This window comes from Cnephaeus nilssonii (genome assembly GCF_951640355.1).
Source record: "Cnephaeus nilssonii genome assembly, chromosome: 9".
Classification (NCBI taxonomy): Eukaryota; Metazoa; Chordata; class Mammalia; order Chiroptera; family Vespertilionidae; genus Cnephaeus; species Cnephaeus nilssonii.
This window is the reverse complement of record NC_137080.1, coordinates 79,724,864-79,739,014: the sequence shown is the minus strand read 5'-3', so window position 1 is coordinate 79,739,014 and position 14,151 is coordinate 79,724,864. Positions and strand designations below refer to the sequence as shown.

Here is a 14,151-nt window from a genome sequence, read left to right as displayed (position 1 = left end):
TTATATATATTATATATATTATATATATTATATATATTATATATATTATATAACTTGTAAGCTCCAATGTGATCCTGATTTATTCAGGTATATCTGATTAGCTAGTCATGGCATTTATACCACGAACTAGGAAATTAATGGTGACCAAGAGATGAGGCAACAGCTATGTGTTCTAGCCATGGTGCTTGTGATGCTAAATTGTTAGTAGAATGATTTAACTACCTCTGGTATTTTTTCCAGGAGCTAACTATAAATAAATACATTTCTAAATGAATGTCCTCCTTTTTATACCCACTTTTGCAAGCAGATATATTTTGTAGAGTTTCCCCAAAAGAAGTCATTATCTCCTCTGCTCACATAGTCCCCTCAGTGTATTAGATCCTCCAAACAGCTGTGTCTACCTGCAGGGCCTGGACCAGAAGTGGCTGCTTCAACTCAGCATGAGACAGGAAATTCTCTTGCTCTTTCACTCTCTCAGTGTAGCTCCAATCTCCCCCTCAGTTCTGCCTTACCCACTCGACCCCAGCTCCCTGCTCTTATACCAGCTGCCCGTTGGCTGGGGTACTAATTGTTACCACATCCGATTTCATAACCACATCAATCTTAACATAACCACTGACTAGGCCAAATTTGATGGACATGCGAATCACCTTGTAAAATTGCAGATTCTGATTCAGTAGGTCAGGGTTGAGGCCCAAGTTCTGTGTACCTAACAGCTCCAAAGAAATACCCAGGATTTAGGTCTAAAGAATACACTCCCCAGGTTTTGACTCTTGCAACAAACTACTTTGAGTTGGTTGCTTCTTACAGCACTTAACGGTCTCCTGACTCCCAGGCTGACCTGAATGCTGATTTCCAGGCTGTCATACTCCCAGCTCACACCTTCCATTGCAGACTCCTCATGGGTATCTGTCCAGCTGTCTCAGCTAACGATAACAGGAAAAGTCTCAAAAGAAATTGGTGGGGGAATTCTCTCACCTTGAGACATCTTCCCCTTCTTTGGAGAGGTATCATCTTTGGAGAGTGTCTGGTTTCATCTCTACCCTAACCTAAACCTCCTCCATGCCCCACATTCAGGCTCAACTACAGAATTAGGGTCTCTTTTGGATGAATCTCTTGCCAGTTTCCACCAGCAGCAAGTGACTGCAAAACACTAGCTTGGAAGTGTTTGTACAGTGTTCAGGCTGGGCCCTATATTTAGAGAAGAGTGCCAGTTTCCCCACTGCCTGGGAGTGCTGAGACCGACTCGCAGCCTTCAGGCTGTTATTCCTCACTTCCCATGCTTTAAAGCTTTTTATAAGTCTGGGCTCACACGTGGCTTTGCTTCGACATGGATGAAATGTCAAAATTTGTAGCTTCAATCCTAGGCGGTTTGGAGAAATCCCACATGTTGCTGCCAAATTGGCTCATTTTTCAAAACGGATCAGATGCTTTTTTTTTTGTTCCTGTCACAAAATTAGATTTTGTTCATTTGGGTCTGTGTGTTATGTGAGGAGGGTGGGTGTTACGAGTGAAAGACTCTTTCAAAATGGGAAATACTTACAAGAGTGTAACTTTTAGTATCAAGGAAAAATCTCCTCCTTTCTGAGCAAGTTAGCTCTGAGCGGTCAGTCCCCACCAATACTGCTGTGTGTGAGGAATATGCTGCTTTACCCAACAGTCTTCCCTCCCCTCCTCTGGTTTCTTGGGGAGAAGGATGGGTCCTTGCCCCCAGACTACCATAGGAGCCAGTCTTACCAGAGCTCTCCCCCTGAGACACCTGGTATCATATTGTACTGTTGTCCTGAGTTTTTGTGGATATAAAAAGGAGGCACAGCTTAGAGAGTGTTCTTCTCAGAGAAAACTCATATTTTGAAGCACTTTTCTCAGTGACTTTGAACCTGATTTCCTTAACCATGCCAGAGAAATGAGACACTATAGTCATTGCATATAGGAACCTCCAAGTTTGTTCATAAAATATGTGTATTTTACCCATATATACCCAGGGATACTTTCAAGTGACCAATTTCCTGCTCTTATGCCAGCAGGCCATTGGCTGGGTCACTATTACTCAGACAAGTTCTGCTTGTTACCACACCCAATTAAGGAAACACTCGTAACCACGTTAGTTTTAACATCCATTGACTTAATCAACTTTAATGGACATGCCAATCACCTTGTAAACTGCAGATTCTGATTCAGTAGGTCAGGGTTGAAGCCCAAGTTCTGTGTACCCAACCAGCTTCGAAGAAATAGCCAGGCTCGAGGTCTAAAGACTACACTCTGGGCAACAAGGATTTGGGCCACAATGTATACAGCACCATACATAGACAGTAGCAGGTTAAAAATCCTAGACAAGCCTTCAAAATGGAATCTTCTCTGCTTTAAATATACTCTCTGTCTAGGAACCATAGGGCCAGGTAACTATTGGAGAATTTCTGTAACTATCTTGAACCCCAAAGATAATTTATGATTCTGCCTTTTTCCCTACAGAGATCGATGGTGGGAAATTATAGGATTCTCAGCAAAGTGTCTACAAAAGGCTGATGATCGTGACCCTTCAATGAGAGCTAAATAGACAAGGTACTCTGGCTCCCTTCTATTCCCAGGAAAACTCCCATTGGCATACAGCAAACCTCTACTCTCTTGGCCTCATGCATTTCCAGCTGTTCCCAGCTGTGGCTCAAAAGGGCAAGCCTTTCCCGAGGTGGCAGTCCCTGACACTGGCAACTCCCTGTGGCAGAGTCACCAGTGGCCACTCCCACAGGAGCTGGGTGTCATGCTTGTCAACTTCTTAAACAGTTGGGACATCTCCCAGGTCTACAGTGGCCAGGCCACTCTCCTACCACCTTTAGGAAAGAGTTCACAGAACCCATTTGGAATAATCCTATGGTTCTTCGAATAAGACGATAATGATAGCTGTATGGTATACTTTCTTTGATGCTATACTTTCAACGAGCGCAGACCGTCCTATGAAACTTATAAATTTCACTCAAATTGCTCACACCAAACCTTAATGAGGTAAGGCTGTTGCTGTTTCACAGCCAGGATAACTGAGGACTGAGTGATCAAGTACTTGATCCACACCAGCATCGCTGGTAAATGGCAGAGCCTGAGTTGGACATCAGGTCTGGCTAACTCAGCAACTAATCTGTTCTTCCGTACTGCACTGCCTCTCTGATGTCCTTGTCTTGGTTTGGGAGAAAATGTGTAATGCACGCTGGCCTAAATCACGTAGCCAGCCAAACGTGTTGTATCCTGGAAAAGAATATGGACTCGTAAACTTTTCTTTTGCTCAAACTAAGCATTGCCCCTGAATGAATTCTGCTCTGGAGGATTTGGTGGAAGCCCCATATTTCTTTCCTCATCCCAGCACATGACAAATATGCAAATCAGTTCCCAAGATCTGTCCTGACATTTTGCAGTTTCTCAAAGTATACCATCAAAGTAAACTTATTGGTGTCTAAAGAGCCCCATCTAAAAATTACTCCATTGCCCATCCAGTGTGGCTCAGTGGTTGAAAGTCAACTTACGAACCAGGAGGTCACAGTTTGATTCCAGGTCAGGGCACATGCCTGGGTTGTGGGCTCGATCCCCAGTATGGGGCATGCAGGAGGCAGCTGATCTATGATTCTCTCTCATCACTGGTTTCTCTCTCTCTCCCTTCCTCTCTGAAATCAATAAAAAAATTAATAAATAAAAATAAAAATTACTACCATTAAAACCATTTACTAGTACACTATAGATAAAGGTCAAGACTTTGCCCAAAACCCCAAATTCTTAAAAAACTGAGAGCACATCCTCCCTTCCTTTTGTATCTCCCAATAATAGGGAATGCTACATACACTTAATAAAAGTTTCCTGAATTCAAAACTGAATGAGTGTATGCAATATTTGCCTATATATATTTGACTGTTTTAACCAAAATAAACCAAAACCAATAATAATGCATATATATGTATGTATAACAAAATACAGTCTGGATTGATTTTTGCTCTCAAATATGTTTCATGTAATGTATATAACATGTCTATCTATTTTAGAGGCTGTCATATATATGAGAGTTTTATATATATGAAGTATATGTATAAACTGTATATATACATATTTACATATATAAAAGGCTAATATGCTAAGTGTCCGACTGTCCAACTGGTCACTATGAGGAGCACTGACCACCAGGGGGCAGACACTCAATGCAGGAGCTACCGAGCTGCAGTCACTTGACAGCAACGGTTCTCAGGTGACACACCCCAAAACCAGAGAGGAAGGAGCCCGATTCCTCATGGGGCTGTGCGATTCCACCTCTGGCCATGGGTTATGTTGTTGCTGGGGCACTGTTGTCCCCAAATCTGGTTTACTGCACACTTGTGTTTGTGTTCCACACCCTGTATGACAGCAACTTTGCAGAGTGCCCTCTCGCACTCCAGGACCCCTCGGGGGATGTTGGAGAGCTGGTTTCGGCCCAATCCCCGCAGGCCAGGCCAAGGGACCCCGCTCACTCCGCAGACGCCAGGGAGGGACCGCGGAAGGTTGGCTCCAGGGTGTGTCCAGCCCATCTTGCCCAGTCCCACCCCGATGGCCACCTTCTGATTAATTTCCTTTGAATGTGCATGAATCTGTGTACCGGGTCACTAGTAGTCTATAATCAAACTGATCCCTACACATGATTTCTATAGTATCTCATTCATCTGGTGTTAAGAAAAGCACATTCAAAGAACTGAAAAAAGTACTTAAAATTTTGATTTAAATCTATTGGATAAAATTATTTTCAGAATATACTCCAGAAAGTTTCATAACCTAATAAAGATATATGTTGAAATTATATAATCTTTAAAAAATCATTCAAGGACACAGTGGTGACCAGTGGTTTTATTATGTGGTGGAAGCTAATGGTTTGAGATTAGGGATGTCCTCCAATGTATTTTCTCACCACATCATCTATAGCTCTTACATTGATTCTTATCTGCCCCCTTTTCACAAGAGGAGTGCAGAATGGTCAACTCTTTGGTCTTCTGGGCAAAAGGCCTGCCTCTCTCTCTACAAAATTAGTTATTAAATCAAAACTGATACTACTTTCACTAACCTTTTTTTCTATAATGACACACATACATCTTCACTCTGTATAAAACATCCGGGACATTTCTGTAGTCTTTAAGACATTTTGTTACACAGGCATCAGTGATCCCTTCAGTATTTGTCAGCTTACTCCCATTCTCTTCCTCTCTCCCTCTCCTCATCCTTCCTCCCTCATTTGCCCTAACTTAATTGAGAAGCATTCCCATTGGTGGCTTTGGGGTTCATATTTCTAAAGCTCATTAAAGTTGTCAATGTGTTTTTCCAGGGAAAAATAAATGAGACAAAAAAATTAGTTACCATTTTAGATCAAATAAGTATGATGCTTAAATCCTGAGACAAACGCATTTCTAAGACTCAAATAACTATGTTTTACTATTTAATATATCCCTACTAGAGGCCCGATGCATGAAATTTGTGCAAGGGTAGGCCCTCACAGCCCTGGCTGCCTTGGCCTTCACAGCCCCCTTTTGTCTAAAAGGTCATCTGGAAGGTCATCCTGATGGTCATTCTGCTGTTTGGTTGATTTGCATATTACACTTTTATTATTATAGATTGCTTCACTTTACTTGGAAAAATAAAAATATATTTAGATTTTATTATGACTTTGAAATCCAACCTTTCAAATGAATAGGGCATTTCTATCCTTAATTCCCATTTCACAAATTTATATATTCATTCTTTCATTAATGAGACAGGTCATATTTAAACGGAGGTCAGTAGAAGCAAGTGAATTTAAAATATAGAATAAATCAAAGATCTAGGATTTTACATTCTCTATTTAATATTTTATCGCCTGCTTCTAAGTACTTCCTGAATCATACCCTTCCCATGCCAGGCACTGGGCCTTTTATGAGACCCTAAAGGAGAACATAGTGTCTGTTCAAAGTTTTAAAGCCTATGTCACACAGAAACCCACCAGCACACCAAGATAATATACCTTCTTTTAAACTAAATTAAACTTAAATTGAATTTGTAGAAGTGTTTGGGGACTACACAGAACTTTCTGAAATCATTGGAAGCCCCTGGATAAGGACAGCCTGGTGTATGAAAAGCCACCCTCAAGGACCAATCATTTTTTTCTTCCATCTACCCAAAGAACCAGCTCCCTCCTTCCCTATCAATTCTGTTAACAATTCTGGTACCTCCCAGCTCCCAGAATATTACAAAATAAATAAATAAAAGAAACCAGAGCATGGAAGATCACTTTTTAAATCATGATTTTCAAATTGGAAACAGAAATTAATTTTTGGATTTTCCCCCCAAGACTCCTAATATTTAACTCCATCCCCCCACTCAACATCCCATAACTATGCTAGTCCTTTCTTAAGCATGCTTTTTAAAGGTATGTTAAAGAACACATTCTAGTTAAAGAGCTAATAAAACGCAGCATATGGTCTACCTTTAGGGACTTCTATGCAATGTCTGTTAAATTCTACCTTATAGACAAAGCAACATTACTCTGAATGTCCCCTCTTCTTCTTCCTTCCATCATTCACTTCCATTAACACTTCCTCAAAAACAAAAACAAAACAACAAAACAAACAAAAATGCATTCACTTAATTTACTTCAAATTGGCTGAAATGGCAAAGTCTCCCTTAACAGTCTTGTCCTACCTGCTTAACTCCCAAACTCTATAGTCCTTCTATCCTAGGGTATGACTTTAGATTATTTTTAACTCCTATTTTAAATAGCTTCACCTGTGTTGTGGAAACTCTGTGTCCAACAAATCTCAAACGTAAGGAATTGTTTGTCCCATCCCACTCCCTTGCCTGCATTTTCCGTTCTGTGGACACCCTTATCCTCACTATTTCCTAAGCTGAGGCCCCTTATTATCCTTGACTCCTTCATCTCACATGTAATCAATGACCAAAACTTCCTACTTCTGAAAATACTGTAAACCTATATCCTCATCTCCATTTCTATTACCATTCCTTAATTCAACCTCCCATAAATTGTAATTTCTTGAGGAAGCCACCTAACTGATCTCCCAACCTCTAATCTTGAACCCCACCCCCACTCAGGATCATCCACCCTCCACACTGCTATAAGACTGATCTTTCTCAAAATTATAAATCTCATCACTTCCTTCTCCTGCCTAAAATCCCGCAGGGTCTCTCCATTGTGTTCAAGGTAAAATTCATATAACAGCACAAACAAAGCCCCTTGTGTCTGGTCTGGCCTTGCCTAACTACCATTTCCAGCCCCACCTCTGACCACCAGCACCCACCTTAATAATATTTATAGCAATTGCTGATAAGTACGGGGTGCTTCCTCAGTCATGGTGTTTTTTATACCATTTAAGCCTCACAGTTCTGTGAATGAACAGTTGTTACTATTTCTATTTCACAGCCTTACCGAGGGCACTGAGTTTGGGTGCAGACATAGGCAGAGACTCTGTGCTCTGCTTCTGTGTCCCATCCACCTGTGGCCCCACATGCTTTCACACCTCTGTACTTTACACTCTCCTTAAAAGTCCCTTGTCTCTCTATTCTCATGACAATTCCGCCTCTTTTCTCCAGACTTGGTAAGCAGTCCCAAGCCCCAGGCAGAATTGTCCCTTCTCTTTCTGTAATCATAATGCCTGTTTTATACACACATCTATTCAGTACTAATCTTAAACTACTGCTCCACATCAGCTCATTCCTCACCCCCACCCCAACTCTAGAGAAAATGAAAACAACAAAGAAATTGACGGTGCCATGTACCAGGGCTGAACATTGGAGGAGGGTCCCATCCTATATAAGAAAAGCTTAATATGCTAAGTGTCCGTTGGTCAAGTTGGCCATTCAACCAATCAAAGCATAATATGCTAATGATATGTTAAGGCCCCGCATCTGCTTTGCTATGATGGGCACTGACCACCAGGGGGCAGACAGTTGACCGGTCAACCAGTCACTATGATGTGCACTGACCACCAGGGGCAAACAGTCAACCAGTCGACCAGTCGCTATGACATGCACTGACCACTAGGGGGAAGACGCTCCAACCAGTAGGTGAGCTTGCTGCTGGGGTCCGGCCAATTGGGACTGAGCGAGACAGGCCGGACATGCCCTGGAGCCCTCCCATGGTCCCTCCCCGGCCCTGATCGTGCACTGGTGGGGTCCTTGGCTTGACCTATGCCCTCTCGCAATCCAGGACCCCTCAGGAAATGCAGGAGAACTGGTTTCAGCCCGATACCGCAGGCCAGGCCGAGGGACCCCACGGGTACACAAATTCGTGCACCAGGCCTCTAGTTCTCTATAAATACTTGAATGCAAAGAATGAAGAGAGTATCAGTGGCTCTAGAGGTGTCTCTCTCTTTCCTTTCTCACTTATCTCACCAGATATGATCAGAAAGGTAGGATCAGAATTGGTGAGCAGGGCTTAGATTCAAGCAGAAGGAGGAGGTGGATGGGCAGAAGAGCCTGGACAATACCTGCCTAGGGCTTGAGTTAAAATAGGTGGCCCTACTCCTTGGATTAGGAAAGAAGATCAAGTATACTAGTAGATAGTGAATTGAAGACAAATTTGTACCTAGTATTTACATGCCTACCCTTTCATTAACTCTTAAAAGGATCTATCAGCCTTTGAAATTCTCATTTTATCTTTAGCTCATTACCTATAAACCTTACAAGGTATTTATTGAAAACAAAAGACAGACACAAGAAAGAATAAAGGTAACAAACAATGAAACAACACATATATCATTATTTTCTCTAAATTTGTTTCTGGAATAATTATAGTTGCTAATGGCCTATTACACCCACTATATTAGCATGTAGAATTTAATGAGAAAAACCCACACTGGTAAAATTATCATCACTCCTCAAATTATTTCAGTCCTCAAATTCTGAGATACAAGAGAGCTTTGGGGGAATTAAGGCAAAATTGATTTCCCCAGAGGACAACTTTGTAGAATCTCTGCCATTAGACTTGGAACCTCTGTCTGCATGAGAAGAGAGTGGCTGTGAGAATCAAAACATCTACCAGTGAAAGCCACGGTCCAGCACAGGATCCCAGTGATCACCCGCTTCCCTGAACCCCAGAAACTGCCTGCCTTAAGAAATAACAATGATGGTGTAATGGAATTAAATAATACCCTAATAAATAAAACTTTTAAACATTTTTCTTCATATCTCAGACTTAACACTGTTTGGCATTACAATAGGTTTTAAAATAGTAATAAAAAGAGAATTCTAAGGAGACTCTTCCTAGTAATATTACTTAAGCAGCATCTTATAATCTAGATTCCTTTTGGCCATTGGAATATTTCCCAGTAAATCCTGGCTTAAGGAGAAAGAGGGAAAGTGTACAAAATATAAAAATATAACACAGAGAAAAGTGTGTTCACAATTAAACATTAACAGCAATGAAGAGGCAAAGAAGTGACAATGGTGTCCATGTGATGCTGTGTCCATCTTCATACCTCCTGATGGATTTCCAGCACAGTAGAAGCCTCCCTGACGGTGGTTATAGTGTGCAGCCTAGATAGAGAAGAACAATGCAAATTAGTATGCATTTTATTTGCATATATACATGTACACATATATATGCACATCATATCAACATTGACTATCATGAATATTATATGCACAAGAGTTGAATTAAAAAGATAAAAAGAACCCTGGCTGATGTAGCTCAGTTGGTTAAGCGTCAACCTGTGCATTGAGATCTTGGGCTTTATTCCAGGTCAGGGCACATACCCAGGTTGAGGGCTCTATCCCCAGTATGCAGGAGGCAGCCAATCTATGCTTCTCATCAGTGATTCTCTTTTTCTCTCTCTCTCTCCCTCTCCCTTCCTCTCTTCTAAAATCAATAAAAACTTATTTTTCAAAAAGATAAAAAGTAATAATTCAATTTAGAATTCTCAAAGTAAAAATAATCCCTTGGGTAGAACTTTTCAAAAACATGCCACTTGTTCATGCCACATTTCCTGTGCTCTAGTGATTTTGCTGTCCTCTAGGGGGAAATAAAAATCACTGTATACCTGTCTACCATTCAGTTGCACCCTATGACTCACCTACTGAAATAGCATTCTTTTTGAAGACAGCATTAAAACTAAGGTGGTCAGGAGAAGTCTGATTACAATAACAATGCGGAATTTAGGGCTCTGTTCTTCTTTATCTTTACTAAAATCCTAGGAATGTAAAATGTTTTTGTTCTTCGCCATATACCCCCCAGTGTCTTTAAAACTTTTCTATTCCATCTAAGATTGGCTTAGCATCTGCTGTCTGGGTCATCTGTCACTGACAATCAGTGACCTTGGGTGAAAGGCCCATGATCCCATGAGCTGCACTAATGCCTTCCTTTCTGAGGCTCGAGTTCGCTGGCTAGCAACAGTGCCTGTAAATGAGAATCACCGGGGAGAGTTAAACAATCAAACAACTGAAGCTCAGCCCCAGTCAAAACTGGTTAAAATCGAATCTCTGCAGGTGACATCCGGCTGCAGTAATTTTTCAAAATTTCCCCCGTGTCTCTTACATGCAACAAGGTGGAGAAAAACACTTTCCAAAGTACAGGAGCTGTACTTGGACACCCTGTGTGGGGGTGGGTGAGGTGGGGAGAGGGTGAATAAATACCATTTCAAAAATGGGTCTTGGACATATTTTTCCCTTTATCAGCTTAATTTTGGGGCCTGGGTCGGGGGTGAGTTAACTCATATCCAACACATTAGCTCTTTTCTTTGAAATCAATCTATGTCTCTAGAGCAGTGGTTCTCAACCTTTCTAATGCCGCGACCCTTTAATACAGTTCCTCATGTTGTGGTGACCCCCAACCATAAAATTATTTTTGTTGCTACTTCATAACTGTAATTTTGCTACTGTTATGAATCGTAATGTAAATATCTGTGTTTTCCGGTGGTCTGAGGCGACCCTGCTAGCGGTTCTCAACCTTTGGGTCGCAAGCCACAGGTTGAGAACCACTGCTGTAGAGCCTAAGACCATCGGAAAACACAGATATTTACATTACAATTAATAACAACATCTTAGCTTCTTAATAACAACAAAGACAAACAAGGTTTTTTTGTTTGTTTTTTCCTTTGGAAAGTTATAAAAAAACCTCTGGTGGCCACTTCTCACCCTTCTGCTCTGGTCTGAAGCAGATCCTTCTAAAATCTGCAACTCGTCATACTCTTTAGCGTACCTCCCCTGAAGATGCTTCAACCCCTAGAATCTAAGGGCTCCTCCTTGCTTCAGCATGACTGCCTGCTGTTTCCACTGAAAGCTGAAGCTCTGGAGTAAGGAAACAGCCCTTGTCCTCCTCTGGCAAAGCAATGGCCATATTTCCTATAAATGGCTAATGGGAGCAGGTGTACTGAACTGTCTCTCTCCTGGTTGATTTCTCTAAAGGTTTGTAGCCTTAAGCCACTTTCTTCCACATAAATTCCTGTCTTTTCATTGTTGAGTGTTGAATATGTATGTGCTGCTCACACTTGTGAGTGAATGTGCAGAACACAGAGTCAATCTGAGGCAAAATTATGAGGTAGATGAAATTTGCCTTCAGCCCTTCCTGTCAAATTCCCATCTCCTTCAGAAGAAGAAGTGGCCCATTATTTTCTCTCATAACTGCTCTATTAAAAGCATTCTCTCTACCTTATTCATAGTAGAATATCAATAGTTGATAAGGGCAAAGTGTTATTACTTCCAAAATAGATGCATTTTGGTATAGTATTTGAATTTTTTCAATTCAACAGAGAAGGCATTAAACACCAACAATGTGTGTGTGTGTGTGTGTGTGTGTGTGTGTGTGTGTGTGTGTGTGCGGGGGTGGGGAGAGAGGGGGGAGAAGGGTTAGCAGTTGTTACTTAGCCCTTTTCACATTCACTTTTTGTGTAATTCTTACAATTTAGGAACATGAGTAGGGCCATCAGCTCATTCCAATCCTGGGCTCTAAATTGTTAATTTGCCCCAAAATTTTAGACCTATTGTAAATAGCAAAATCGATCTTAAATGCTGATCTTCTACTTGCATATTGTGCATTTCTTCCCCTGTACCATAGCAAAAATGACACTTCCTTTTATTTGTATTTTCATTTTATCTTTTTCATTTGATCCTGTACCTACATGGTGAGGAAACAAAAGGTCAAAAGATCGGTCACTTAAGCACAGTGAAAGAACAAGATTAAAAACCCACATCTTCTTATAGTTCTACCGCCACCCCCACTTCTGTTTCCTACTTACTTGCAGAAAATAGTTTTGAAAAATAACTAGACCTCAAGTGAATAAGAAAAAAGTGGGCTCAGAGAACCTGGGACCTTCTCAATAGCCCTCACCTCAGATCATAAATTCAGGTACCTATTCCACATTCTACTGCTGAGATCGGCCTTGACTGGACACAGAAGACCACCTATAATCCTCAACTCTTCACCTGCCCTGAGCCTTTAGGGAAAATGGTCCTGGATCCCCAAACTCACTTGTTCATTGTGAAGCAGAATCAGCACAGATCAATGAGAATGAATTTTGAAACCCAATATACCTGAATTAAAATCCCTGTTCTGCTACTTCCTGCCTAGGTAAACTTGGGCAGCTCACTTAACCTCAGTTTCCTTATCTGAAAAAGATAAGCGAAGGGATAACATGGGGCTCTGGTGAAAATAAAATAAAGAACCTGGCAAAGTGAAAATGCCATCTCCCTTCTCTCCTATATTTGCCTGCCCAAATCTTATACTCTTAGCTAGTGATAGAAATGTCCCAAACAGGCGAATCTTTTCTGTTATGAGAACTTAATTTTGGATCAGTGCCATGTGGAACCGTAGTCTTGGAGTTAAATGGGTTTGGTCCTAGATAAGGAAGAGTGATACAGAATGGTTGTTCAAATGAACACAGCTTCATATCTTAGTTGCTCTACAATCAAAAACAGAAAAAGGTAAAGGGATTAGGCAGTACACATTGGTAGTTACAGAACAGAGCATAGGAAATTAGAGCATAGGAAATATAGCCAATAATACTGTGATAATTATGAATGGGGCCATGTGGGTACATGAAACATTTGGGGAGACTGCTCTGTAAAGTACATGATTTTCTAGCCATTATGCTGTGCATCTGAAACTAACATTGATTGTAAACTTTAATTGAAAAATAAGTAAAATATAAAAAAACCAGAATCACTTTTTTCACTCTCATGTCATCATCTCCTACATATATCATTATCTGATTTCAGGAATTTTGATGAAGAAAATAAAGCCCTCCTGTCCTATCCGGTTTGGCTCAGTGGATGGAGGGTCGGCCTGCGGACTGAAGCGTCCCAGGTTTGACTCTGGTCAAGGGCATGTACCTTGGTTGTGTCACATCCCCAGTGGGGGGGGTGCAGGAGGCAGCTGATTGATGTCTCTCTCTCATCCATGTTTCTAACTCTCTATCCCTCTCCCTTCCTCTCTGTAAAAATCAATAAAATATATTTTTAAAAAAGAAAAGAAAAGAAAGCCCTTCCTACTCTACTCCTAAGTGATAAGCACTAAGCCTAAGTAGAAAGCACATTGGAGTGGCTTGAACCCCAGGGGATTCTGAAACCAAAGAGTATCACTCATTTCCAGCTTCTGAAATTTTACCTGAAGTTTTCCAAAGATTTCTTCTTGGTTGCTCTCAAACCACCAGTTTGGCAACAGGCAAGTTTGTAATCGATGACCTGGTAGATGATGGGGTTGTACATTGCTGATGATTTTGCAAGTAGGGTTGGCACCACAGAGAGCTGTATGGGGATGGAGTCTGGCCTTCCAAAAGCTGACCACACAGAGACCACTGCGTAAGGAATCCAGGCAATCAGAAAGCCAGCACAAATCAACATGGCCACCTGGTGAGAGAAGCAACAGACAACAAAATCAAGACACCTGCTGGGAATACTGGTGTGGCGGAAAGGCAGGTAGCTTATGTATACTCAATAAAGTCTATCATCTTTCCATTTCTCCTGTCTGTAGGAATCATTTCATATGAACATCTGAAATATTAGGCCAGGAGAAGTTATTACAATTCTTTATCCCACTTACCACATTTCATTTATTCTTCACTCCAGAATTTGAATGTGCCCAAAGGCCCAAAGTTTAACCCTATGAACACTGTCCCACTGTGCCTACATGGTGCAGGAAATCATGCAAAAAAGACATCACTGTTCCTGCAA

At 41.2% G+C, this 14,151-nt stretch overlaps 1 protein-coding gene across 1 annotated transcript in view; it reads right to left on the bottom strand.

Annotated features, from left to right (window-relative positions):
* Positions 1-2,967: 2,967 nt before the first annotated feature.
* Positions 2,968-14,151, bottom strand: part of OPN5 (opsin 5) — a gene marked incomplete at both ends in the record, with an annotated part of 33,000 nt that continues 21,816 nt past the window's right edge. Inside the window, 3 exons of the mRNA XM_079781627.1 lie at positions 2,968-3,204; positions 9,465-9,522; positions 13,586-13,827. Of these exons, the coding sequence (XP_079637753.1) occupies positions 2,968-3,204; positions 9,465-9,522; positions 13,586-13,827 (537 nt within the window). The remainder of the gene's footprint in view (positions 3,205-9,464; positions 9,523-13,585; positions 13,828-14,151) is intronic.